Source organism: Eurosta solidaginis, chromosome 1 (genome assembly GCF_040869045.1).
Source record: "Eurosta solidaginis isolate ZX-2024a chromosome 1, ASM4086904v1, whole genome shotgun sequence".
Classification (NCBI taxonomy): domain Eukaryota; kingdom Metazoa; phylum Arthropoda; class Insecta; order Diptera; family Tephritidae; genus Eurosta; species Eurosta solidaginis.
Genome location: NC_090319.1, coordinates 211,363,768 through 211,389,226, shown reverse-complemented (window position 1 = coordinate 211,389,226; position 25,459 = coordinate 211,363,768). Strand labels below are relative to the sequence as shown.

General features: G+C 39.1%; 1 protein-coding gene across 12 annotated transcripts in view; it reads right to left on the bottom strand.

Moving 5' to 3' along the window:
* Positions 1–25,459, bottom strand: part of scro (scarecrow) — a 1,102,402-nt gene that overhangs the window by 906,641 nt on the left and 170,302 nt on the right. For 8 of the 12 annotated variants that reach the window (XM_067760136.1, XM_067760130.1, XM_067760134.1 and 5 more), the window contains one exon: positions 21,274–21,737. The exons of the other annotated variants lie outside the window; for them this stretch is intronic. In XM_067760136.1, coding sequence (XP_067616237.1) covers positions 21,274–21,695 — 422 coding nt within the window. In that variant the 5' untranslated portion in view covers positions 21,696–21,737. The remainder of the gene's footprint in view (positions 1–21,273; positions 21,738–25,459) is intronic. 12 annotated transcript variants of the gene reach the window in all.

Below are 25,459 nucleotides of genomic sequence, written 5' to 3'. Positions count from 1 at the left end.
GTTTGGTACGGGACGATCCAAGAAAGTGTTGAAGGATAAATATAGTAATTTAAAGAAAGCGTTAAAAAAAACAAAATCAGAAGTGCGGAAATCTTTATATACTACTGGTGGAGGCCCAGCATCAAGCCATACATATCCTCCATCAGATGAGCATTTAATGCGTATAGTGCACGATACGCAAACAAGCGGTAGGGGATCGCATTACGATGGCGACCACACTATGGAAGATGGTAAGCATACTACATATTCTTTAGGATGGGCTGGTAATTATTTCTGTTTATTTTCAAACAGTTCATGCAAATAGTGGTGAAGATTTTAAATACGAAGTAGTGACTGAGGAAGGGATAGTGGAAGTGTTAGATGACTGCGAAGATAAGGAAGGTATTTCTAATATTAATTTCAAATTTGACGACGATGTGACTTTTAACTATGTAATTTTTCTAGATGTTAATGTAAACTGGAACAAATATACTCCTAGTATGCTTAAAAGCGCTAAAAGCGCCAAGATGGCACCAAATTTAAAACAAAGCTCCAAGTCCAGCTGGGACGATTTGGCTGAAACCAAGAAAATATGCGCTGAAAAGGACTTGGAAATGCGTATTAAAGAACATGATATGAATGTTAGGCGGGAGGAAGAGGGACGTGCTCAACGGCTATTAGAGCATGAACGGCGAATGAGGCACGCAGAAGAAGAGCATCAAATCAGGATGTAGATTTTAAAAACTGATTTTCAAGAAAAACAACTACGTCTACAAAGCCCAAAAAACGATTTGGAGCAGTTCTAGAGATTTTGGGAGTAGGAGGGCGGGTATGAGCTGGCGCAAGAGTAGGAGTGTAAGTTGGGAGTGGAGTTGGGAGTGTGGGGTGGAGTGGAGTGGGAATTGGGGAGTGTGGAGTGGGGAGTCTGGTGGATTGTGGGGAGTGGTAGTGGAGTGGGGAGTGGGAAGTGTGGAGTGTAGTGGGTAGAGGGGATTGTGGAGTGGTAGTGGGAAGTGGGGAGTAGTAGTGGAGTGTGGAGTGGATTGGGGAGTGGAGTGGGAAGTGGGGAGTGGTAGTGGAGTGTATTGGTGAATGGAGTGGAGTGGAATGGGAATGAAGAGTGGAGTGGTAGTGGAGTGTATTGGGGAATGGAGTGGAGTGGGGAGTGGGAGTGGAGTGAGAAGTGGGAGTGTGTGTGCGAATGCGAAAAATGTATATAAGACGCAAATATACAACCTTGAAAATAATTTTAAATTTGTTTTATTTAACTGAATATGTTATTTTAGAGTTTAGCTCATCAGATGACTGCTCATCTGCGTAGGAATGTATCCTTCCGGCTATTCAAATAGTTGGCGGTGCACTTCTTAAGGGGCGGGGAAGCGTTGACTCTTCTATGTGCTGGAGTAGGGTGCTGTGATCTACTGTGTCAACAGTTTTGACAGGTCAAGCGCTACGATTACTGTCCTATGATGCGATTCTTACGTTACCGCTAATGGTTCTATGCAATTTACGGAATCATGATGGCTGGCCAGCAAAAGGGGTTGTTGTTGTTGTAGCGGTACTTCGCCCCGTTCAAGCGAGACCACTACCACTCATAGGTTGTCATGGAAATCATCTAATGGGAGTCGAAGGGAAACAGCTGCTTCGAAAGGGTTGGACCATACAGTGTGCCGTTAGATCTGTTGGCTCTACATCACAGTTAAAAAGAAGGTTTGTGTCATTTGGAGTCTCATCGCAGGCTGATTGATTCTGGATAAGTATGAATTTGCTCTACTACAGTATGTATGTACATGTTATTATTTACAATAAGTTCGAAAAATACTGATCAATTAAAGTAAGTATCATATGATTATTTCGGCTAATGCTTGGTAAATGATTGTAAGCTGGAAATTCTAGGCTGCTTCTTATTATGTCTTCAACGCCTGGCGACAAAGGTGGAGGCTCCCAATCTCTATTCAAACAGCAAATATTGTGCAAAACTGCAGTGGCGACAATAATACTCTCAAAGTTTGCTATATTTATTCGCAACCCTAGTGATAGTACTGGAAATCTACGTTTCCATACGCCAAACGAACGCTAAGCGCAGTTTCTTGTTCTAACTAAGGACTCGTTATAAAGATTTTCTTCTTGACTATTGCATTGTGACAAAGGTGTTAATACCCAATTTGTATTTTGATAACCACTGCCAGCTACAACGATTCCATTTTGGAACTCCCCATTTTCAAGACGTGCGCATATACGAGAATTTCGAAAAATGGCTGCATCATGTGCGGATCCTGGCCACCGCGCTACAATATCCAATATCTTGAGAGTGCTATCACAAAGGGTTTGAACATTGAAAGAAAACCACCCTTTTCGATTCCGATAAAGTTCAGCCTCATCTCCTCCTGTAATAATACATTTCCAATAACTAATGAAGGAAACATTTTTCGAGTTAGTTTACCAGGTGAACTAATTTTTATATGAGTACAGTCCATAGCAGATATAACCCGGGGAAATTTAGCTATCATATAAAACTGCTTTTGAATACCTACTTCGAAGTTCTTCATCAGAGGGAAAACAGATGATTTCTTTGGCAAGTAGCGCTAAGTTGTGGGAAACAACTGTAACTACGCGCGAAGTTGTTGTTGTAGATACTCCACATAGATCACCTACTGTTTGCAGAAAACTTCCAGTTGCATAAAAGCGAAGAGTAACTAGCAGCATTGATTCAGCGGTTAAGGCACTATTCCTACGATTTAGAAAAATTACAGTGATTTGTACAATGCTACCAAAGTAGCTGCTTACCATTTCGTTTTGTGTTCCAGTTTATCCTTAATTTTAGCTAATACAGCCCAAGCTACTTCTTTAGTCAATCTAAACCGATCACGAAAATCCTTCTCATCATAGTTTGAGAACACAGTTCTTTCGCGAATAGTTTTGCTCCTACGGACAATTATTCTTCCAGCAACACTATCATCTTATGCATCGTTCATATCCTGCAATTCCTGATAGTCAAAACGGTCCATTTTATTCCGGGCAACGAAAAATTAAATTTGCATTTAAAATTTCTATTTCAAAGTCAACGTCAAATTAATAAATAAATAAATATGTATTTCAAAGCCAATCAGCTGTTTTCTAACTAGAGTTTAACCCGCCAACATTGTGCAGTAGACTTTTAGTTAACTCGCTACAGTGAAATTGAGAATCAATAGTTAACTGTGGAATGTAAGTTAACTTGCCACTGTGAAAATAGCCCTTAGTATTGCTTAGATTTATCAAGCTTATATAAATGTATGTTTCAAATCTTCTTATGAAATGTTTATAAAAATAAAGTGTATACTTATTTAATAAAATTAATTTCAATTTTTGTATTCAAGTCTATTAGGGAGAACTATTTTCCTACCACTTCTTGATCTCAATGCGTTATTTACATTTTCTGTTTCAGTATTATTCTCACTATTGTTTTCGATAATTTTCTCTTTACCTTTCTCTTCTGTTTCATACATCATTTCATTAGAGTGTTCTTTCTTTTCATCTCCTGCGTTTTCATTTACTTCTCTTGGGATCAAGATATGTTGCCTATTTCTTCTATAAGTAGAGCCATGCCCATCCTCTATAATATAGGATCTGGGTTCCTTACAATTTTCAATAACTGTTGCTGGAAGCCACACAGAGTTAGGGGTTTTCTTTAAATATATATCTTTACTTACTTCAATTGGTTGGAGACGTTTTGAATTTCTATTGTATAGTTCTGCTGATTTTTTATTGTTCTTTATTATAGAGTTTTGGTAGTTATCAGCATTAGAAATTTTTGATTCTAGATTTTTTTAAACCGGCGGCACTTTTGTCCTTAACTTCCTAGACATTAATAGTTCAGCTGGACTATTTACATAATTTTTTGGAGCTGCACTGTAATCAAGCAAAGTTGTGTAGTAATCAACACCTAATTCTTGACATTTTTTGAAAATATTTTTTATTGTTTTTATTGATCTTTCCGCAAGACCGTTGGATCTAGGCATATAGGGACTTGAGGTATGATGTTCAATGCACCACTCGTTGCAAAATTTTGCAAAGTCGTTCGAACTGAATGGGAGACCATTATCGGAAATCATAATGGCCGGAATTCCATGTCTTGCGAATATACTTTTTAGCTTTGTAACTAATAGCGTATTAGTGCATCCCGAACTGAGCCACTCTATTTCAATGTATTTGGAGTAATAATCGACTACCAAAAGAAAGTACTTTTATTAAATCCAAATAAATCAATTCCTACTTTATACCACGGGATTGAAAAGACTTCATGACTAAGCAAATTTTCTTTTGGGTTTGCGTTTCTGTATTTGATACAAGTTTCACAACTTGAAACGACATTGTATATATCATTACTGTAGAATACTGTATCTTTTGCTAGATGTTAACAACTTTGAATGCCAGTGTGACCTTCATGTAAACGTTTTAATATTTTAGACCTAAGCGTTTTTGGAATTAAAATTCTCCATAAGCCCATCTATTAAATTGATTTCATCTTTCATATTGAAATATGGCGCAACGATCTGATCACATGACTTTTTATTTTCAGGCCATCCCTCATTTATATAGTTAATAAGATTCTGAAACACTGTATCTTTCATTGTTTCTGTTCGAATTTCATTCAACTCACTTTTTGGAAGGGCGATTTGAGATATAACAGAATGACAGTGTAAGTATGCGTCTTTCTCAATGTCGGCTAAAGGCTTATCTTTCAGAGGTGCTCTCGATAGGGCATCTGCAATGTGCATTTCTTTGCCAGGTTTATAGTAAACTGTAAAGTTATACGCTAGTAACCTCAACATAAACCTTTGAAGACGAGGGGGGCTTTGTGCAGTGGCTTATTAAAGAGTGATATCAGTGGTTTATGATCCGTTTCGACTACAACATTATGACCGTATATATATTGATGGAAACGCGTGTATCCAAACGGTATGGCAAATAGCTCTTTTTCAATTTGAGCATAATTTGCCTGACAGTCCGTTAAGGAGGCTGAAGCATAAGCTATTGGATGTTTGCCATGCATAATAACTGCACCCATAGCAAACTTTGATGCATCGGTAGACAAAACTAGTTGTTTGTTCGGATTATAGTACGTTAAAACAGGCGCGTCGGATATTGCTTTTTTCAAATTATTAAACTCCTCGTCATGAATTTTATACCAATGCCACGACGTTTCTTTTTTCAATAGGTCTCTTAAGTGTTTGTTTTTGGCAGATAAATTATCTATAAAGGATCCTAAGTAGCTTACCATTCCCAGAAAGCGTAGGAGCTCTTTAACATTGGTTGGAACTGACAATTCACTGATAGATTTAATTTTAATCTGGACGTACGCTTGTTTCACAAAAAATATGTCCGATGAATTTCACTTCACTTTTTAATATATTTGACTTGGCTTTATTGAAGCGAATACCTACTCTTTTAGTCCTGTCTAGTACTTTTTCCAAAATTGCATTATGCTGTTCTACACTTGGGCCATGGATTAGAACATCATCCATATATATAATAAGACCTTTTATATCACTAAATATACGTTTCATTTCTGCGTAAAAAATCTCTGGTGCGGCGTTTATGCCAAATGGCAAACGTAGAAATCTATATCGACCAAACGGTGTACTAAATGTGCATAGCTTAGATGATTCCTCATTTAAAGTTATCATCCAGAATCCCGAATTACCATCCAACGTACTACAAAATTTCGATTCACTCATTTGCGTCTTACATTCATCTAAGGTTGGAAAAGAAAAACGTGGCCTTATTATAATTTTGTTAAGATTACGAGGATCTAAACAAAGTCTCAAAGTTGCATTGGACCCACCCACTGTGTTGGCTCCTGCACTTCAGCAATAACATTTAACATTTTTATACGCTCTAATTCTCTCTTTAGTGGTTCTGACAAACAAAAAGGTATGCGAAGTGGGGGGTCTACAATAGACTGACTATTTTCTTTTAATTCAAGAGAACACTTATTTTGCAACTGACCTAAACCGTTGAACACATCCGAGGAGTTTTCCAAAATATTTTTGCATTTAATTGACTCATTTGACTCCACTATTTGTACCAAATTCATTTTCACTGCCAAATCTAAACCTATAACACCTCTGCAGATCATACCTTAATTGTAAAAACTCGCGCAATATGTTACCTTGCTATGCTGCAATTTAAGATTGACACAGCCTAGTTCTGGTAGTTTCTCACCACTAAATGTAACAATATTATTTAATGAATTCTTGTTATTCTTAAATATATTCAACATCTTGAGTGTTTTTACCGACATCAGATTTGCCTGCGAGCCCGTGTCAACTTGACAGTTGATTTTGTGGCCATTTACATACATCCACATCTACGTTCCATTCCTTTATTACTCCTTCTGTGTTTGTTTTCTGCAGTAGACCAATGAACAGATCATTGCAGAGTTCATTTTCTTCGTACCCACTTCGTTCTCCTTTGACAGTTTTTACGAATTTTTTCTTTTCTTTTTGTTCTATGTGTTTGTTGTTGTTGCACATTTTCACAAAATGATTCGGCTTCTTGCATAGGTGACACGCCATGTCTTCTGCTGGACATTTGAAACGATGAATTTGACCGCATTTTTTGCACCGGTTAAGTGATGTTTGCTTATTTTGTTGCTGCGACGTTTTAGACAAAATTCTTGACGACAGCATTGCCGAGCTCAAATCGAAGGACATATATATCAAATACATAAACAAATATGTAGATGATATATTCGCAATAATTACGACAAAGGACGCACATAGGTAGATTTTAGACATTTAGGCGGCCATAATGGAGTTTCTGAAAGTTGCCACAATTACAAAAAAGAGCACTCCAACAGCTTAAGAATAGACAGGGGAACAATAATTCTACCCCTACCCATCCATCGTATACCTGGCGTTAGCTGCCAAGTAATCGGAATTTAGCTATTTCTGAAACGTGTGTTATGGTTTTTTTTATCCTATGTGAAATCGCATGTTTTAACGTGAATATTTTAAATTTTAAGACAATTGAATTGAGTAATTGTGGTGGTTCTGATATTTGCTGATTATGATGATTGATTCGGATATTTCAGGTAAATACTAACATTATTAATGGTGTTTATGATTTTTAAAAGTTATATATTGTTTAAAAAAACCCTATTTTATTTAGGATGTTAAAACAAAATTTTTTTTATTTGATTTTTGGTGTTCAAAACCAGTTTTGTTATGTTTCCAAGTCCGTCCAAGTGAAAATTTGTTTTGAACATGGTACTTTGTACAATTATCTTGCCAACTGCATTAAATTTAGCTGCAGATACTTGCAGATAGGGGGTTAGATAGAGGGTTTTATACACCCTTGTTGCTGTACAACATGAAAACTAGCCTCAATGCGCATGAATTTTTTAGTGTTACACAGTGTAATATCTATTCTAATATAACCGATTAGTTACACAAATTATTATAATTTTTCATAAAACCAATTAAAAATTTACCCTAGATAAAGACAGAATTAAGTTATTACACTTCTTGCTGTACAACAAGAAAAATAGCCTCACTGCACAGGTATTTTTTAGTGCTACACAGTGTAATATCTATTTTTTCAATATAACCGATTAATTACACAAATTATTATTATTTTTCATTTATTAAACAGTTTTAAGAAGATATAGGCAATAAAATATTTTTGGCCGCCTAAAACTTGAAAATCTACCTATGTGGAACGTGGAAGAAATATTAAAGGTATTTAATAACCAGCATACTAAAATAAAATTTGCAATAGAAAAAAATAAAACAGTAAGTTGCCCTTCCAAGATATTGAAATCATAAAATCAGACCAAACACTAAGAACTAATTGGTATGCTAAAGCCGTATCGTCATCTAGAATGATAAACTATCACTCAAATCACCCATGGGCGCAAAAAACGAACACGGCCATAAACTTTATAAATAAAGTTTTCAATGTTGGTGAACAGGAGTTCATAACGACAAACATCCAAAAAATTCGAAATATTTTGTACAAGAATAGCTACCATAATAAACTAATAGACGCATGGATAACAACAGCAATAAACAAAGCTAACTGCACGCCAAGCAATACTGAACAGAGAAAAGAACAAGAAAAACTAATATACACAGGTGTGACATACATACCAGGATTAACGGACATCAAAGCAACAGGTAGCATCACACGCAATATCAAAATCAGGTTAGCACATAAACCAAATCAAACTTTAAGTCAGAGCCGGCCACACAAATACTAAAACAATTGCATAAGTGTTTGTAAAAATTGAGTGACAACTCCCCACAGTGTGCTAAAAGAAAATGTGGACTGTGGACTGTGTTCGAAACTAAAAAGGACTCTGTTTATTTGATTTCTAGCTAATCCTAGCAATATTTACTTCATTCATAGGGCGGTCGAGCTAGCCAGATAAAACTTTTTTATAAAAGAAGGTATGGTGTTTCTTCAATGCAAAATTTACTTAAAAAATCGCTTTTTCATAAAGATAGAACTATAAAACAAAGTAAATGTAAAGATAGAAATATATATTTTCAAAACATAAAGTTATTCAATAAAAAAAAAATGTATAAAAATTAATAAAACTAAGTAGAACGTATAAAAAGTTACTTATATTACATTGTCAATATTTATTAATAATTAATTAATTATTATTATTTAAATCGTCAATATTAATATGTATGTTCAAAGGAACTTAATAATACTAACTAAAACGTATTAAAAGTCACTTTAACCTTGCAGCATATTGTTTTTATTATGTGCCCAAAAAGTAGCATGGACTTTTCCTTTTGCATTCACTTTTGATTTTAGTGAGTGACAAGCGAAAGCAAACGATCGTGATCGCACATCGTTAGTGTCTGTGTGAAAACACGAACTCAAATTGCACAATGTGCAACTTTTGGCCGGCTCTGCTTTAAGTACAATATTTACACAAAGACTCAAAGGTTCGATTCGAGCTCAAGGCCAGAACAATAATTTTTTTTCTAATAATAATTATTGGTATTTTTTAATTTTTCTAAATTTGAAAAATTGCATTTGGTTTTGGAATAGTAAGAAGAAAAATTTGCAGACAACCTGCCATAGCTGCGCAGATAGCTCCATTTCGAAGGGTGCTAAGCCTTCATCATCAGTACGCTTTAGGCACGCTGCGCTAACCATTTAGCTACACAGCGGTAGTTTGTTTGATTGACAAATTGCTACTTCTATTCCTTCTTACCAGCTATATTTATTCAGTGTTGCGCCATCTATTGCAAATCACTGATTATGCTGGATTTGTTATTGCCAATTACTTTGTTTGACATTCCCAAGTGCTCGTGGTTTATAAACAGTTGTTTTTGTTTTTTATCGGCCTATTGATAAATGATCCAAGGTTCGATTCAAGCTCAAGGCCAGAACAATAATTTTTTTTTCTAATAATAATTATTGTTATTTTTTAATTTTTCAAAATTTGAAAAATTGTGTTTGGTTTTGGAATAGTAAGTAGAAAATTTTTCAGACAACCTGCCATAGCTGCGCAGATAGATCCATTTCGAGGGATGCTAAGCCTTCATCATCAGTATGCTTTAGGCACGCTGCTCTAACCATTTAGCTACACAGCGGTGGTTTGTTTGACTGACAAATTGCTACTTCTATTCCTTCTTACCAGCTACCAGTGTTGCGCCATCTGTTGCAAATCACTGATAGTGCTGGATTTGTTTACTGTCAATTACTTTGGTTGACATTCCCAAGTGCTCATGGTTTATTAACAGTTGTTTTTGTTTTTATCGGCCTATTGATAAATGATCCAAAGTTCGATTCGAGCTCAATGCCAGAACAATAATTTTTTTTTTTTATTTGTTGTTTTTCGGCCTTCAATATTTAAATTATTAAATTTTTCGAGCTCAAGGCCACGCATAAATAAAAACCAAATATTTTATATCTTTCAATAAATATACTTGTTTAATGTTAATCGATATTTCGACCTCAATCTGAGATCATCCTCAGGAACTCTTGGCTGTGCCTGATCGACCAGGCACAGCCAAGAGTTCCTGAGGATGATCTCAGATTGAGGTCGAAATATCCATTAATATTAAACAAGTATATTTATTGAAAGATATAAAATATTTTTTTTTTAATGATAATTATTTTTTAATTTTTCTAAATTTGAAAAATTGTATTTTGCTTTGGAATAGTAAGCAGACAATTCTTCAGACAACCTGCCATAGCTGCGCAGATAGATCCATTTCGAAGGGTGCTAAGCCTTCATCATCAGTACGCTTTAGGCACGCTGCGCTAACCATTTAGCTATACAGCGGTGGTTTGTTTGACTGACAAATTGCTACTTCTATTCCTTCTTACCAGCTATGTTTATTCAGTGTTGCGCCATCTGTTGCAAATCACTGATAATGTTGGATTTGTTTATTGTCAATTACTTTGTTTGACATTCCACACAACAAACAACAACTCAATATAGTATACCAAATCCAATGTAATGGGAGCGCAGGAGAAAATTGCAAACTATTATACATTGGAACAACAAAGCGATCGCTAGGAGTCCGAATAAATGAACACAGACTTGACGGCGAAAAATAAAACAACAACAGCACTATGCGAACATTTAACCAACGCAGGACACACAGCGGACTTCGAAAACAAAAAAGTATTAGATATTGAGGGGAAAGAAAGAATACAAATGACGTTGGAAGCTTTGAGAATACAACAAAAAATCAACAATGCTATCTAATATATATATTATATATATATCTAATATATAATCTAATCTAATATATATTATAAATGGGAAAGTTTGGATATTTGTCCAGACGTTTGTTTTTGTGCCTCAATCACGCAAGAACGGCTGGACGGATTGGGATGAAATTTGGCACACATATAGCCAATAGTTTAGAAGGATCTACTAGCTATATTTTTTTGAAAAGGGCGGAAGTCCCCGCCCACTAGGAACAAGTTTAATTTAATTATTGTATTTTTTCGTTGTTGTGACTGAATCACGCCAGAACGGTTACACGGATTTTGATGAAATTTGGGGCACAGACAATAGTCTACTGGCGAAATTTTTTCGAACATGGAAAGGGGGCGGGGCGCCCAAGACCCCTTCGAATAATTACTTTTTGATAATTTTTACACATTATAACTTTACGTATACTGACCTTCACCAATATTACAAACAAAATGGGTCAAATAAGTCGAGAGCTTACAAAGTGAGCAAGGACACCCTCCGTCCGTCCCGCCACCTTTACCACCTCTGGTGCAAAATCTATAAATTGTTATAACTCAATATAAATGTTCTCCTAAATCAATAATTTTTTGTATCTGTTTCATACAGATCGAGATCTAAACAATTTTGGAAAAACGATCAGTGTTGCTCTCCTTCTCCTCCCGTCATTCGCCCTCCTTCAATTCTTTTTATTAGCACACTTTTATTAGCTTTACCTGTATGTTTGTTTGTAACTCTTCATTGGCTTCAACGCGCCTGCTGCCTTATTAACATACTTTTATAATTAGCTTCATCTTATTTGTAATCCCATCAGGGTTATATCGAGACCCTTCCGGGATCATTTCTAGAAGGTTTTCGAGATCCATCCGGGACTATTTCGGGATAATCTTGGGACTCTTCCGGGATTATTTCTGTATAGTTTCCAGGATGCGTCCGGGATCCTTTCGGGGTTATTCTGGGACTTCTTCGGAACTATTCCGGCATGATTTCTCGATGGTATTCGGAATCCTTTGAGGGTCATCTCTGGACTATTTCGTGATCCCGTCGGGTCATATCGGGATATTTCGGTATCGTTTTGGGACCCTTCTGGGATCATTGCTGGGGATCCATTTGGCTTATTGCCGGGATTATTTCGGGATAATTATGGGGCCCTTCCGGGTTAATTCCTGAACGATTTTCGTGATACGTCGGGGATCCCGTCGGAGTTATTTCGGGACTATTACGGGCTCATTTGGGGATCCTACCGGTATCATTTTTGGATGGCTTTCGGGATCCCATCAGTGTCATTTCGGGACTTTTTCGGGATGGTTTTGGGACCTTTCCGGCATCATTTCTGCATGGTTTGCGGGATTCGTCCGGGATCCCGTCAGGGTAATTTCCGGATGATTTGGGGACACTTCTGCCATCATTTCTGGTTGGTTTTCGGGATTCGTTCGGGATCCCGTCAGGATCATTTCGAGACTATTTTGGGATCATTTGGGGTTATTCCGGCATCATTTCTGTATGGTTTTCGGCATCAGCCCGGAATACCGTCAGGGTCATTTCGAGACTATTGCGGGATCTTTTAGACACCCTTCTGGGGTCATTACTGTATGGTTTTCGGAACGCCGCCAGGGTAATTTCGGGATCTTTTCGACGCGGGATCATTACTATATGGTTTTCGGGATCATTACTGTATGGGTTTCGGGGCCCGTCAGGGTAATTTCGCGACTTTTTCGGGATCATTTGGGAACCCTTCAGGCACCATTTCTGGATGGTTTTCAGGAGCCGTTCTGGATCATTTTGGGACCTTTCCGGGATAATTTCTGTATAGTTTTCGGGATCCGTCCGGGATAACATCGGGGTTATTTCGGGACTCTTTCGGGAGTATTACGGAATCATTCGGGGAGCCTTCTGGGATCATTTATTGATGGTTTTCGGGACCCCATCAGGGTAATTTCGGGACTTTTTCGGGATCATTTTGGAACCCTTCCGGCATCATTTCTGGATGGTTTTCGGGAGCCGTCCTGTATTCCGTCAGAGTCATTTCGAGAATTTTTTGAGCCTATTTCGGCATCATTTGAGGACCCTTCCAGCATTATTTCTGGATCGTTTTCGAGATCAGCCCGGGATCCTGTCAGGCTCATTTCGGGAATTTTTCGCGACTATTTCAAGATCATTTGGGAACCCTTATGAGATCATTTCCGGATCCGTCCAGGATCCCATCAGGGTCATTTCGGAACATTTTTTGGACTATTTCGGGATCACTTGGAGATCATGCCTGTATCATTTCTGAATGGCTTTCGGGATCCTTCCGGGATACCGTCAGAGTCATTTTTGGAATTTTTTGAAACTATTCTGGGATCATTTGAAACCCTTCCGGTATCATTTCTCGATGGTTTTCGAGATCAGCCCGGGATCCCCTCAGGGTCATTTCGGGATCTTTCGATCGACCATTACTGTCTGGTTTTCGGGATCATTACTGTATGGGTTTCGGGGCCCGCCAGGGTTATCGGGATCATTTGGGAACCCTTCAGGAATCATTTCTGGATGGTTATCGGGATCCGTCCGAGATCCAGTCGAGATCATTTCGGGACTATTTCGGGATCATTTGGTGTACGTTCCGGCATAATTTTTAGATGGCTTTCGGGATTCCGTCGGGATCATTTCAGGAATATTCCGGGATCATTTGGGATCCCTTCCGGCATCACTTCTGGATGGTTTTCGGGATCCGTTCGGGCTCCAGTAGGGGCATTTCTGGACTTTTTCGAAATCATTTGGTTTCCCTTCCGGCATAATTTCTGGATGGTTTTTGGGATTCGTCCGGGATCCCGTCGGGGTCATTTCAGGACTTTTTTTTATTTATTTATTTATTTATTGTTTCAGCATTATTTCTGGATGATTTTCGGGATCCGTCCGGGAACCCGAAGGGGTCATTTGGGCTACCCACCGGTATCATTTCTTGATGGTTTTCGGGATCCGTTCGGGATCCATTAGGGAACATTTCTGGACTTTTTCGGGATCATTTGGGATCCCTTCCGGCATCATTTCTGGATGGTTTTCGGGATCCGTCCGGGATCCAGTAGGGGACATTTCTGGACTTTTTCGAAATCATTTGGTTTCCCTTCCGGCATAATTTCTGGATGGTTTTTGGGATTCGCCCGGGATCCCGTCGGGGTCGTTTCAGGACTTTTTTTTTTATTTATTTATTTATTGTTTCAGCATCATTTCTGGATGATTTTCGGGATCCGTCCGGGAACCCGAAGGGGTCATTTGGGCTACCGACCGGTATCATTTCTTGATGGTTTTTGGGATTCGCCCGGGATCCCGTCAGGGTCATTTCGGGACTTTCGGGACAATTTCGGGATCATTTGGGGTATTTTCCGGCATCATTTCTAAATGGTTTTGGGGATCCGTTCGGGATCCCGTCGGGATCATTTCGGGACTTTTTCGCGACTACTACGGGATCATTTGAGGACCATTTCGGCACCATTTATGGATGGTTTACGGGATCCGTCCGGGATCCCGTCGGGGGTCATTTCGGGACTATTTCCGGATAATTTGGGGTACCTTTAGGGCATCATTTCTGGATAGCTTTCGGGATCCGTCCGGAATCTCGTCAGGGTCATTTGGGGATCCGTTCATTATCCCGGTAGAGTCATTTCGGGACTTCTTCGAGACTATTTCGGGATCAATATCTGGATGGTTTCCGTCCGGGATCCCGTCAAGTTCATTTCGGGAAATTTTCGGGGCTAATACGGGATCATTTAGGGACCTTTCCGGCATCAGTTCTGGATGGATTTCGGGATCTGTACAGGAACCCACCACGGTAATTTCGGGACTTTCTCGGGACTATTTCGGGATCATTTGGGGACCCTTTAGCGGTCATTTCGTGAATTTTTCTGTATTATTTCGGGATCATTTGGTGACCCTTCCGGCATCATTTCGCGATGGTTTGCCGGATCCATTGAGTTCATTTCCGGACAATTTTCGGATTATTTGGAGACCTTTCCGAGATCATTTCTGGATCCGTCCGGGATGCCTTAGGAGTAATTTAGGGATTTCTTTGTTACTTTTTCGGGATAGTTTTGGGACCCTTCCGGGATAATTTCTGGATCCGTGCGGGATCCCATCGGGGTCATTTCGGAACTTTTTCGGGATCATTTTGGTACCCTTCAAGGATCATTTCTGTGTGGTTCTCTGGATAAGTCTAGAATCGTGTCGTTGTCGGGTTTTTTGCGACTATTCCGGGAACTTTTGGGGACCCTTCCGGGGCATTTCTGGATAATTTTCGGGGTCATTTCGTGGCTTTTTCTGGATAATTTCGGGATCATTTGGGGATCCTATCAGGTTATCAGCTCATTTTCTTTTTTTTACTCAATTACAAAAATAAAATACATTAGAAAGAAAAAAATCTTTAAACAGATAACTTGATAAGCAGGCTAACGGGAATAGCCCATACATTTCATTTTTCCTTGCAGACGGGGCCGCGGGTTAAGGCTAGTATATGGTAAATGGGAAAGTTTGGATGTTTGGAAGTCCAGACGTTTGTATTTGTGCCTCAATGACGCAAGAACGGCTGGACGGATTTGGATGAAATTTGGCACACATATAATAGTCTAGAAGAATCTACTAGCGGGGATGTCCCCACCCCCTAAAAACAATTACAATTTAATTGTTATATTTTTTCGTCTTTGTGACTGAATCACGCCAGAACGGCTGCACGGATTTTGATGAAATTTGGGAAACAGACAATAGTCTACTAGCGAAATTTTTTTCGAACATGGAAAGGGGGTAGAGGTCCCACGACCCCTTCAAACAATTACTTTTTAATAATTTTTACACATTATAACTTAACGTATACTGGCCTTCACCAATATTACAGATTAAAAGGGTCATATAAGTCGAGGGCTTACAAAGTGAGCATCTGGTGTAAAATCTATAAATTGTTATAACTCAATATAAATTTTCTCCTAAATCAATAATTTTTGGTATCTGGCACATACAGATCGAGATCTAAACAATTTTGGAAAAACGATGAGTTGTCCTCTCCTTCTCCTCCCGCCATTCACCCTCTTTCAATTGTTTTTATTAGCACGCTTTTATTAGCTTTACCTCTATGCTTCTCTGTAAGTCTTTATTCGCTCCAACGCGCCTGCTGCCTTATTAACATGGTGTTATAATTAGCTTCACCTTATTTGTAATCCCGTTAGGGTCATATCGAAACCCTTCCGGGATCATAACTGGATGGTTTTTGGGATCCGTCCGGGACCCCGCCGGTGTCATTTCGGGACTATTTCGAGATCATTTTGGGACCGTTCCGGGATCATTTCTGTATAGTTTTCGGGATCCGTCCGGGATCCCGTCGGGTTGTTTTGCACATTTTCGGGACTAAAAAAATAAATAAATAAATGTAAGGCGCGATAACCTCCGAAGAGATCTAAGGCCGAGCTTCTCTTCCAATTTGCGTCGTGCTCCTCTTGATTTTCCCTACAAATTGGCCGGACGGGACCTACATGTTTTATGCTGACTCCGAACGGCATCTGCAAGGCAGATGAATTTTCACTGAGAGCTTTTCATGGCAGAAATACACCCGGAGCGCTTGCCAAACACTGCCGAGCGGCGACCCCGCTTAGAAAAATTTTCTTCTAATTGAAAAACCTTATTTCTAAAATTTTGATGTTGCTTTGCCCGGGGAGCGAACCCTAGAGGGGAGCACGCTACCATCACACCACGGTGGCCGCCACATTTTCGGGACTATTCCGGGATTATTTCGGGTGTATTTTGCGATGATTTGGGGACCCTTCCTGCATCATTTCTAGATGGGTTTCGTGATCCGTCCGGCATTGCGTCGGGGTATTTTCGGGATCATTTGCGTACCTGTGAGAGATGAATTCTTGGTGGTTTCCGCTATCATTACAAGACTTTTTCGGGGTCATTTTGGGTCGCTTCCGAAATCATTTCTGGATGGTTTTCGGGATCCGTCGGGCATCCCGTCGGAGCAATTTCGGAGTCATTTCCGGATCATTTGGGATATCTTCCAGTATTATTTCAGTATGGTTTTCGGGATCCGTCCGGGATCCCGACGGGGTCATTTCGGCACTATTTCGAGATTATTTGGGGTACCTATCGGCATCATTTTTGGATGGTTTTCGGTATCCGTCCGGGATCCCGTTGGGTCGTTTCGGGACTTTTTCTCGACTAATACGGGATCATTTGGGGATCCTTTCTGCATCATTTCTGGATGGTTTTCGGGATCCGTCCGGGATCCCGTCAGGGTCATTTCGGGACAATTAGGGGATCATTTGAGGACCTTTCCGGCATCATTTCAGGATAGTTTTCGGGATCCGTCCGGGATCCCGACGGGGTAATTTCGGGACTTTTTCGGGATCATTTGGGGTCCCTTTCGGCTTCATTTCTGATGGTTTACGGGATCCGTCCGGGATCCCGTCGGGGTCATTTCAAGACTCTTTCGGGATCATTTGGGGTCCCCTCCGGCACCATTTCTGGATGGTTTTCGGGATCCGTCCGGGATCCAGTCGGGGTCATTTCGGAACTATTTCGACATTATTTGGTGTACCTTCCGGGATCATTTGTAGATGGTTTTCGGGATCCGTCCGGGATCCCGTCGGGGTCATTTCTGGACTATTTCGGGATTATTTGGGGTACCTAGCGGCATCATTTCTGGATGGTCTTCGGTCTCCATCCGGGATTCCGTCGGGGTAAATCGGGACTTTTTCGGGATCATTTGGGGTCCCTTCCGGCATCACTACTGGATGGTTTTCGCTATCTGTCCGGGAGCCCGTGGGGGTCATTTCAGTGCTTTTTCGGGATCATTTGGGGTACCTTCCGGCATCATTTCTAGATGGTTTTCGGGATACGTCCGGGATCCCTTCGGGGTTATTTCGGGACTTTTTCGCGACTAATAGGGGATCATTTGACGACCCTTTCGGCATCATTCCTGGATGATTTTCGGGATCCGTCCGGGATCCCGTCAGGTTCATTTCGGGAATATTTCGGGATTATTTGGGGTACCTACCGGCATCATTTCTGGATGGATTTCGGTATCCGTCCGAGACCCCGTCGGGGTCATTTCGGGACTTTTCCGGGATCATTTGGGGTCCCTTCCGGCATCATTTCTGGTTGGTTTTCGGGATGCGTCCGGGATCCAGTCGGGGTCATTTCGGGATCATTGTGGACCTGTGGATCCGTCCGGGATTCCGACGGGATCATTTGGGGTACCTACCGACATCACTTCTTGATGGTTTTTGGGATTCGTCCGGGATCCCGTCGGGGTCATTTCGGGACTTTTTCGGGACAATTTCGGGATCGTTTGGGATATTTTCCGGCATCATTTCTAGGCGGTTTTGGGGATCCGTTCGGGATCCCGTCGGGGTCATTTCGGGACTTTTCCGCGACTAATACGGGATCATTTGAGGACCATTTCGGCAACATTTCTGGATGGTTTTCGGGATCCTTCCGGGATTCCGTCACGGTCATTTCGGGACTATTAGGGTATAATTGTGGACCTTTCCCGCATCATTCATGGATAGTTTTCGGGATCCGTCCGGGATCCCGTCGGAGGTCATTTCGGGACTATTTCGGGATCATTTGGGATACCTTTCCGGCATCATTTCTGGATAGTTTTCGGGATCCGTCCAGGATCTCGTCAGGGTCATTTAAGGATCCGTTCAGGATCCGTTCAGGATCCCGTCAGGGTCATTTCGGGAGTTCTTCGAGACTATTTCGGGATCATTTCTGGATGGTTTCCGTCCGTGATCCCGTTGGGGTTGTCTCAGGACTATTTAGGGGCTAATACGGGATCATGTGGGAACCCTTCTAGCATCAGTTCTGGATGGATTTCGGGATCTGTACGGGAACCCACCAGGGTAATTTCGAGACTTTTTCGGAATCATTTGGGGACACTTTAGGGGCCATTTCGTGACTTTTTCTGCATTATTTCGTTATCATTTGGTGACCCTTCCGTCATCAATTCTTGATGGTTTGCCGGATCCATTAGGGTCATTTCGGGACCATTTTCGGATCATTTTGGGGTTCTTTCGGAATCATTTCTTTATGGTTTTGGCGATTTGTCGTGGATCCCATCGGGCTTATTTCGGAACTTTTTCCGGACTATGTCGGGATAATTTAGGGACCCTTCCTGGATATTTTGTGGGTGGTTTTGAGATCCGTTCGGGAGCCCGTCAGGGTCATTTCGGAACTTTTTCGGGACTATTTCGGGATCATTTTGGTACCCTTCAGGGATCATTTCTGTGTGGTTCTCTGGATAAGTGTAGAATCGTGTCGTTGTCATTTTGGGTTTTTTTGGGACTACTCCGGGAAATTTTGGGGACCCTTCCGGGGCATTTAAGGATCCTATCAGGTTATCAGCTCATTTTCTTTTTTTACTCAATTCCAAAAATAAAATATATTAGACAGAAAAAAAATGTTAAACAGATAACTTGATAAGCAGGCTAAAGGGATTAGCCCATATATTTTATTTTCTCCTTGCGGACGGGGCCGCGGGTAAAGGTTAGTGAACTTTAAAGAAGACGTCATTAACATCAACTGCACTTACATGACGGCATTATCAGCCAGTGAACGATGCAGTGAACATGAATGAATGAATGTTAAGTGTTGTTTATTTATGTTTAGTAATGTTTATATGTTTTAATAAAGGTATTTAACATTGAATGTAAGTGAAAGTCTCTTAAAGTGTTTTCTAAATTATTCATTGTTAAATATGTTAATGTTTGTTTTCTTTTTTGTCTATATTTTTATTTGAAAATATACAGCCTCCCTGAGGAAGATGGAAAATATCCATTAAAACGCGTAGGAAAAAAGAAAAACTTGTGTTTTTTCTTTTGGCCGGAAAGCTCCAATAACCACAAATTTAAATAAAAATTGGCCAAAATTAGTATCAAGGTTTGTTAAAATAACATAAAAATTTAAATACGTTTATTAGAAAATAATTTTTTTTAAGTTTTTTTAAAGAAAATCGCGCATTATATTTGATATAGAAAATTGATGCAATGGTTATTTAAAGCAGTGTTTATATAAGGAAATTTTCTCCAGTTAACTCATGTTCACATAAATATTCTAGGTACAGCATAAGTCTTTTTTCAGAAATTAATATTATGAATTTTTTGAGCAAATTAATATGAAGGAATAAAAAAATGGTAGCTAAGGGATTATTTTTTTTTTTTTTCTATACCAATTTATAAAAAAAATAGTTTTTTCTCAAGCTGGTTTTAATTTTAAATTCTTCCTCCTACATTGAGGTGTGATATATTTAGAATGGCGGCCGCCATGGTGTGATGGTAGCGTGCTCTGCCTACCACACCGAAGATGCTCGGTTCCCACCCCGGACAAAGCAACATCAAAATTTTAGAAACAAGTTTTTTCAAATAGAAGACAATTTTTCTAAGAGGGGTCGCCCCTTGGTAGTGTTTGACAAGAACTCCGAGTGTATTTCTGCCATGAAAAGTTTCTCAGTGAAAACTTATTTGCGTTGCAGATGCCGTTCGGAGTCGGCATGAAACAAGTAGCAAATTTTTAGGAAAAATAAAAGGAGCACGACGCAAATTGGAAAGAAGCTCGGCCTAACATCTATTCGGAGGTTACCGCGCCTTACATTTATTTTTTATTTATATTGGCATTAAAAATTAGTAAGGAGAGCAATTCGAGAATCGGCGAAAATTAACAATTTTCCACGGAATGCTTGCGTCATTCTACTTCTAAGCAAGTTTTTTATTCACCACACGTCAGCAAAATACGTTTAAGCACTAGCGGTGGTGGCTGCCAATGTGCCAAATATCGAACAAACACTCAAAAAACTTCCTCTGTAGATAGCTTCGGAGGATTTTGTTGCCGTTCTCCTCCGTGGATCCGCCACTGAAGCCCATAAAATACTAGCTAAATTGGTGGCCGTTGTGTTGTGCTGGTAGCGTGCTTCGCCTATCACACCGATGATCTTGGGTTCACATCCCGGTCAAAGCAACATCGAAAACTTAGAAAAAAGAAATTGTTTCAATTAGAAAAAAGTTTTTCTAAGCAGGGTCACGTCAGTGATTTGGCAAACACTCCGAGTGTATTTCTGCTATGAACAGTTTCTCAGTGAAAACTCATCTGCCTTGCAGATGCCGTTCAGAGTCGGCATAAAACATGTAGGTCCCGTCCCTCCAATGTGTAGAAAAAATTATTAGGAGCACGATGCAAATTGGAAGCGAAGCGCGGCCTTAAATATCTTCGGAGGTTATCGCGCCTTAAATTTTTTTTTAGCTAAAATGGTGATAGAGAGCTGCAATTCAACTGTAGTTTACAGTCCGACTCCTTAATTAGATATCAACTATATGCTACAATGAAAGGCGTGGAGTGGTTACACTGATGGCATAGGTACCTAAGTTTTGTATATAGGCTATATTGAAAAAAAATTTGTAGGTGCGCCACCGTAACCTCTCTGAGGATGTGGTACTCTTTTAGTAGCCCATCCCGTTCCCGGTAGGCAATTGAATTTGCTTTTAAAGTTTCATACATATTATTTGATCATTATGGGTGCCTATAAAATCCGCAAACATAAACCTTTTGTTTATAATAGTTACCTAAATGGTGATGGAGGGCTGCAATTCAACTCTAGTTTACGATACGATTCCTCAATCGGATTTAAAATATCTGTTACACTAAAGGGCGTGGTGTGGTTGCTATTATAAATAGTGCTATGATGTTGATTGTGTAAGTTTTGCATATGGGCTATATTGGAGAAACTGTATTCGTGAGCCACCGCAACCGCTGCTACGGAAGCAGCCTGTGTTGAAGGTCCCACAGAAGTATTAAATTTCAATAAATTCTGATCCGGTTGATTATGCTCAGATGTTGCTTTAAATAACGATATCTTAGGGGACAAACTCATAACCAAATCGACCCCATTAAGTTCCGTTATTAAAGTACCGCAGTCTTCCGTATCGGGATCCTCCGTAAAGGATTCTATGTAGTTTGGCAATGTTATTATTATTGAAGCGGACATACGCCATACAGATCATGCAAATTTATCGGGCAAAGGCGCTTTCTGTAATAAATGAATATAAAATGGAAAATACTTTTAGTAGGATGAAAAGCTAACTAGCACAAAACATGAATATTAAACACAGTTCAGATTTCATTTCAGGCCTAAGCAATAATTTTTGTATTAGCTTCCTAATTGGAAAAAGTTGTTTAAATTAGAGTAGAATAAAAAAATCAGACACCTGCATATAGATCTATTTCGAAGGTTACTTTGACCTCCATTTTTTACAGCGTTACGCCGTATATGCAAAGACGGTGTATTCCAGTTTTTGTTATACACCCCTCTTTTTCAATTAGCTCAATCGTATTTGCCTTATCTAGGACACATCTAAAAACTCATCGCAGATATGAAATGCCATAGAATAAAGTAGGACTCCACAGATAAATATCAGAAAGAAATAAAAGCTTTTATTAAAACTGATACAAATATGGTAGATTCGAACATGGCTTCTCCACTGAATATGCCATCAATATTTCACAACCGAGTAATGTGGTACCTATCCAAGCCGCCCGAGAACATAAAATTCACAATAGTTAAAAGCCAAAAAGATGGAGTAAGCAACTGTCTAGACCTCACGATTAGTACTAGTAAATAGTACAAAGTCTTCAAAGAACACCCCTTACACAAGAGGCATACACAATAAGTATCGGTGCGGTTGTGTCGTCTGTGTTTCGAGATTCTACATTTTGTAGTTATTTTTTTTTTTCTCGGACGTTGTGGCAGCGCACTGCCCTCAAGTGGCCCGATGAAACCAGGCTAATCCTGTTTTTTTTTTTTTTATTCATACATACAATTATTCATACATACATCTGCATTGTTTAAGAATTATAGGTTTATAATGCCTTGAAACTCGGCATGAAACATTCAAGTTTACTTCGTTCAAAAGAAATGGGCTTGAAATCGATCCATTTAAAAGTCTAGCCATAAATAGTACACCTAGCATTTCTCTACAACTTGCAAGTGTAGGAAGATTTATTAGTTTTAATCGATTAGTGTAAGGAGGAAGATTATACGGAGAGTCCCATTGAAGATTTCTCAAGGCGAAAAGTAAAAACTGTTTTTGAATTGATTCTAGTCTATCCACATGAACTTGATAACGCGGATTCCAAATTATCGATCCATATTCTAATATCGGCCTCACCAATGATGTAAAAAGGGTTTTTGTAATGTAAGGATCACTAAACTCTTTTGCCCATCTTTTCACAAATGCTAAAACTCCTCTCGCTTTATTGACTGTGGCATTAATATGAGGGTTGAAACTAAGTTTGCAACTCATTGTAACTCCCAAGTCGACTAAAACATCAACGCTTTCCACAGTTTGGCCATTAATTGTGTAGGAAGCTGGCTGTATGTTCCCACGTGAAAAACACATGGATTTACATTTTTCTATGTTGAGAGGCATAAAATTCGCAATACACCAAGTAACTAAACGATTTAAATCCGCCTGGAGTACAGAACGTTCTTCAACCGACGCGTATGACTTAAAAAGTTTTACGTCATCGGCATACATTAAAATTTTAGAATATTTTATAGTTGTGGAAACATCGTTTATAAAGATCAAAAACAGAATAGGACCGAGATGGCTGCACTGAGGCACACCGGAAGGAGCATCGATGACATTCGAACAAATGTTTTTAAAAATGACTCTTTGAGTTCTACCGCAAAGATAGGAGGAGATCCAGCGAGTTAGGCCAGGTTGAAAACCAAGCAATTCGAGTTTATAAACAAGTAATGAGTGGCGTACTTTGTCGAATGCTTTGCTGAAATCAGTGTATATAACGTCGGTATGATGATTGTTTCTAAACCCATTAAAGACATGAGTTGTAAATTCAAGCAAATTGGTTGTGGTTGATTTGGCTCTGAAAAAGCCATGCTGAGAACTATCTATAAATGTAGAAATCGAAAATGTAAGGTGATTAGTAACGATTGCTTCGAAAAACTTAGGGATAGCGGAGAGCTTTGCTATTCCACGATAGTTTTCAATAGAAGACTTGCTTCCTTTTTTATGGAGTGGGATAAGAAAAGATTCCTTCCAAGCCGTCGGGAAAATGCCATTTTTTAAAGAGAGGTTAAACAGATCAGTAAGGGGCTGGTAAATGTATTCCGCACAATTTTTAAGAAAACATGTTGGGATCAAATCGGGACCGTATTTGAAGGATTCTTTTAGGGTCTTTAGATGTAGTAGAACATCTTCAGGCAGCAAATGTGGGGCATATATTGAGTTACTAGAATGGAGCTCATACGGATAATTTGTAGGTGATGAATCAACCACAGCAGAGTAATTAGAGTCAAAGAATTGAGCGAAGAAGTTTGCAATCTCTTGATCGTCGCTGGAAATGCTATTTCTAAACTTCATGGCAGAAGGAAACCCGTTAGTTCTGCGTTTAGAATTTACGAAATCATAAAAAGACTTCGGGTGGCAAATAATGTTTCTTTTAATTTTACGTATGTAAGCTTTATAACACTTTTTATTAAGTTCAAAATACTTATGACGGAAAATAGCGTACTGTGCATAATGAGAATGTAAACCGGTTCTCTTATATAATTTGAATAAACGTGATTTCTTATTTTTTTAAAGCTTTTAAATCTTTAGTAAACCAGGCTTGCACTGGTTCAATGTTCGAGCATAAGCGTTTGGGCACATGTTTTTCAAATAAAGTATAAATGGTTTTATTAAAATGTAAAACGTTTTCCTCTACATCCTCTTTATATCGAGTCCATGTTATCTCATAAAGCTCTTTATTTTAATTGTTGAAATTAGTTTTGGAAAATCAAAGCATCTGGTAGAGACACGTGTTTTGTTAGTGCAGCTGACTACGTTGCTTATGATTTCGTAAGTTATCTCAAGAGAAGGAGGTTCACACCGATTTATAGAGAATTTAGATATGTCGTCAACAAATGCTAAGTCTAAGAATTTTCCATACTTATTCGGAAAGAAGTTGATCTGATTAAGGCAAAGATCAGTAATTCCATCCAAAAAGTCATTGTTATGCATCTTGGATGATACGGGGACAATATTGTGATCAACGGTATTCCAAGATATATGTGGCAGGTTGAAGTCGCCTAAAACAATCAGTCTGAGTCCGTGGGCATTATCATCGAATTGACTGATTGTAACAGTGAAATATGGTGCATATACCCTGATAGATCAGAAGACGGTGGAATAGAGCAAACGTCTAAGTAAATATGACCCCGGCCTAGTAAGATTCGGATGCATTTAAACCCGATGGAATCAACTTCGGCTAAATTAACATCTTCAGATGGAATTGAAAAATGTACAGCTAGCAAGACACCACCTCCGGTCCTATTTAATCGATAATTTCTATAGGTCTGATACTCACCGCAAAAAATTTCGGAATTTAAAACATTGGGTTTCAGCCATGTTTCGGTAAAAGCAATAATATTATAGTTACAGTGAATGGTTTTCAAATATAAGTTAGTTAATTTAGTATTTAAGCCTCTAACGTTTTGATAGTAAATGCTTAAGCAAGATGTTAAATTAAGTTTTTTGGATCGGAACTTTGGGGAGGAATTTTTGCTACATTTTGAGTAATCTCAATTATGCACAAATTCGCGAACAAAAGCCCCTGGCGGCCAAAATGCGCCGTCCAAAAGTTTATCAAAATCTTTTGAGTAGACATCAATTCTAAATGAAGAAATATTTCTTTCGTAATTAAATTTAAATTTTCTTAAAGTCATGCCGTCAGCCTTAATTTTCGAAGTGA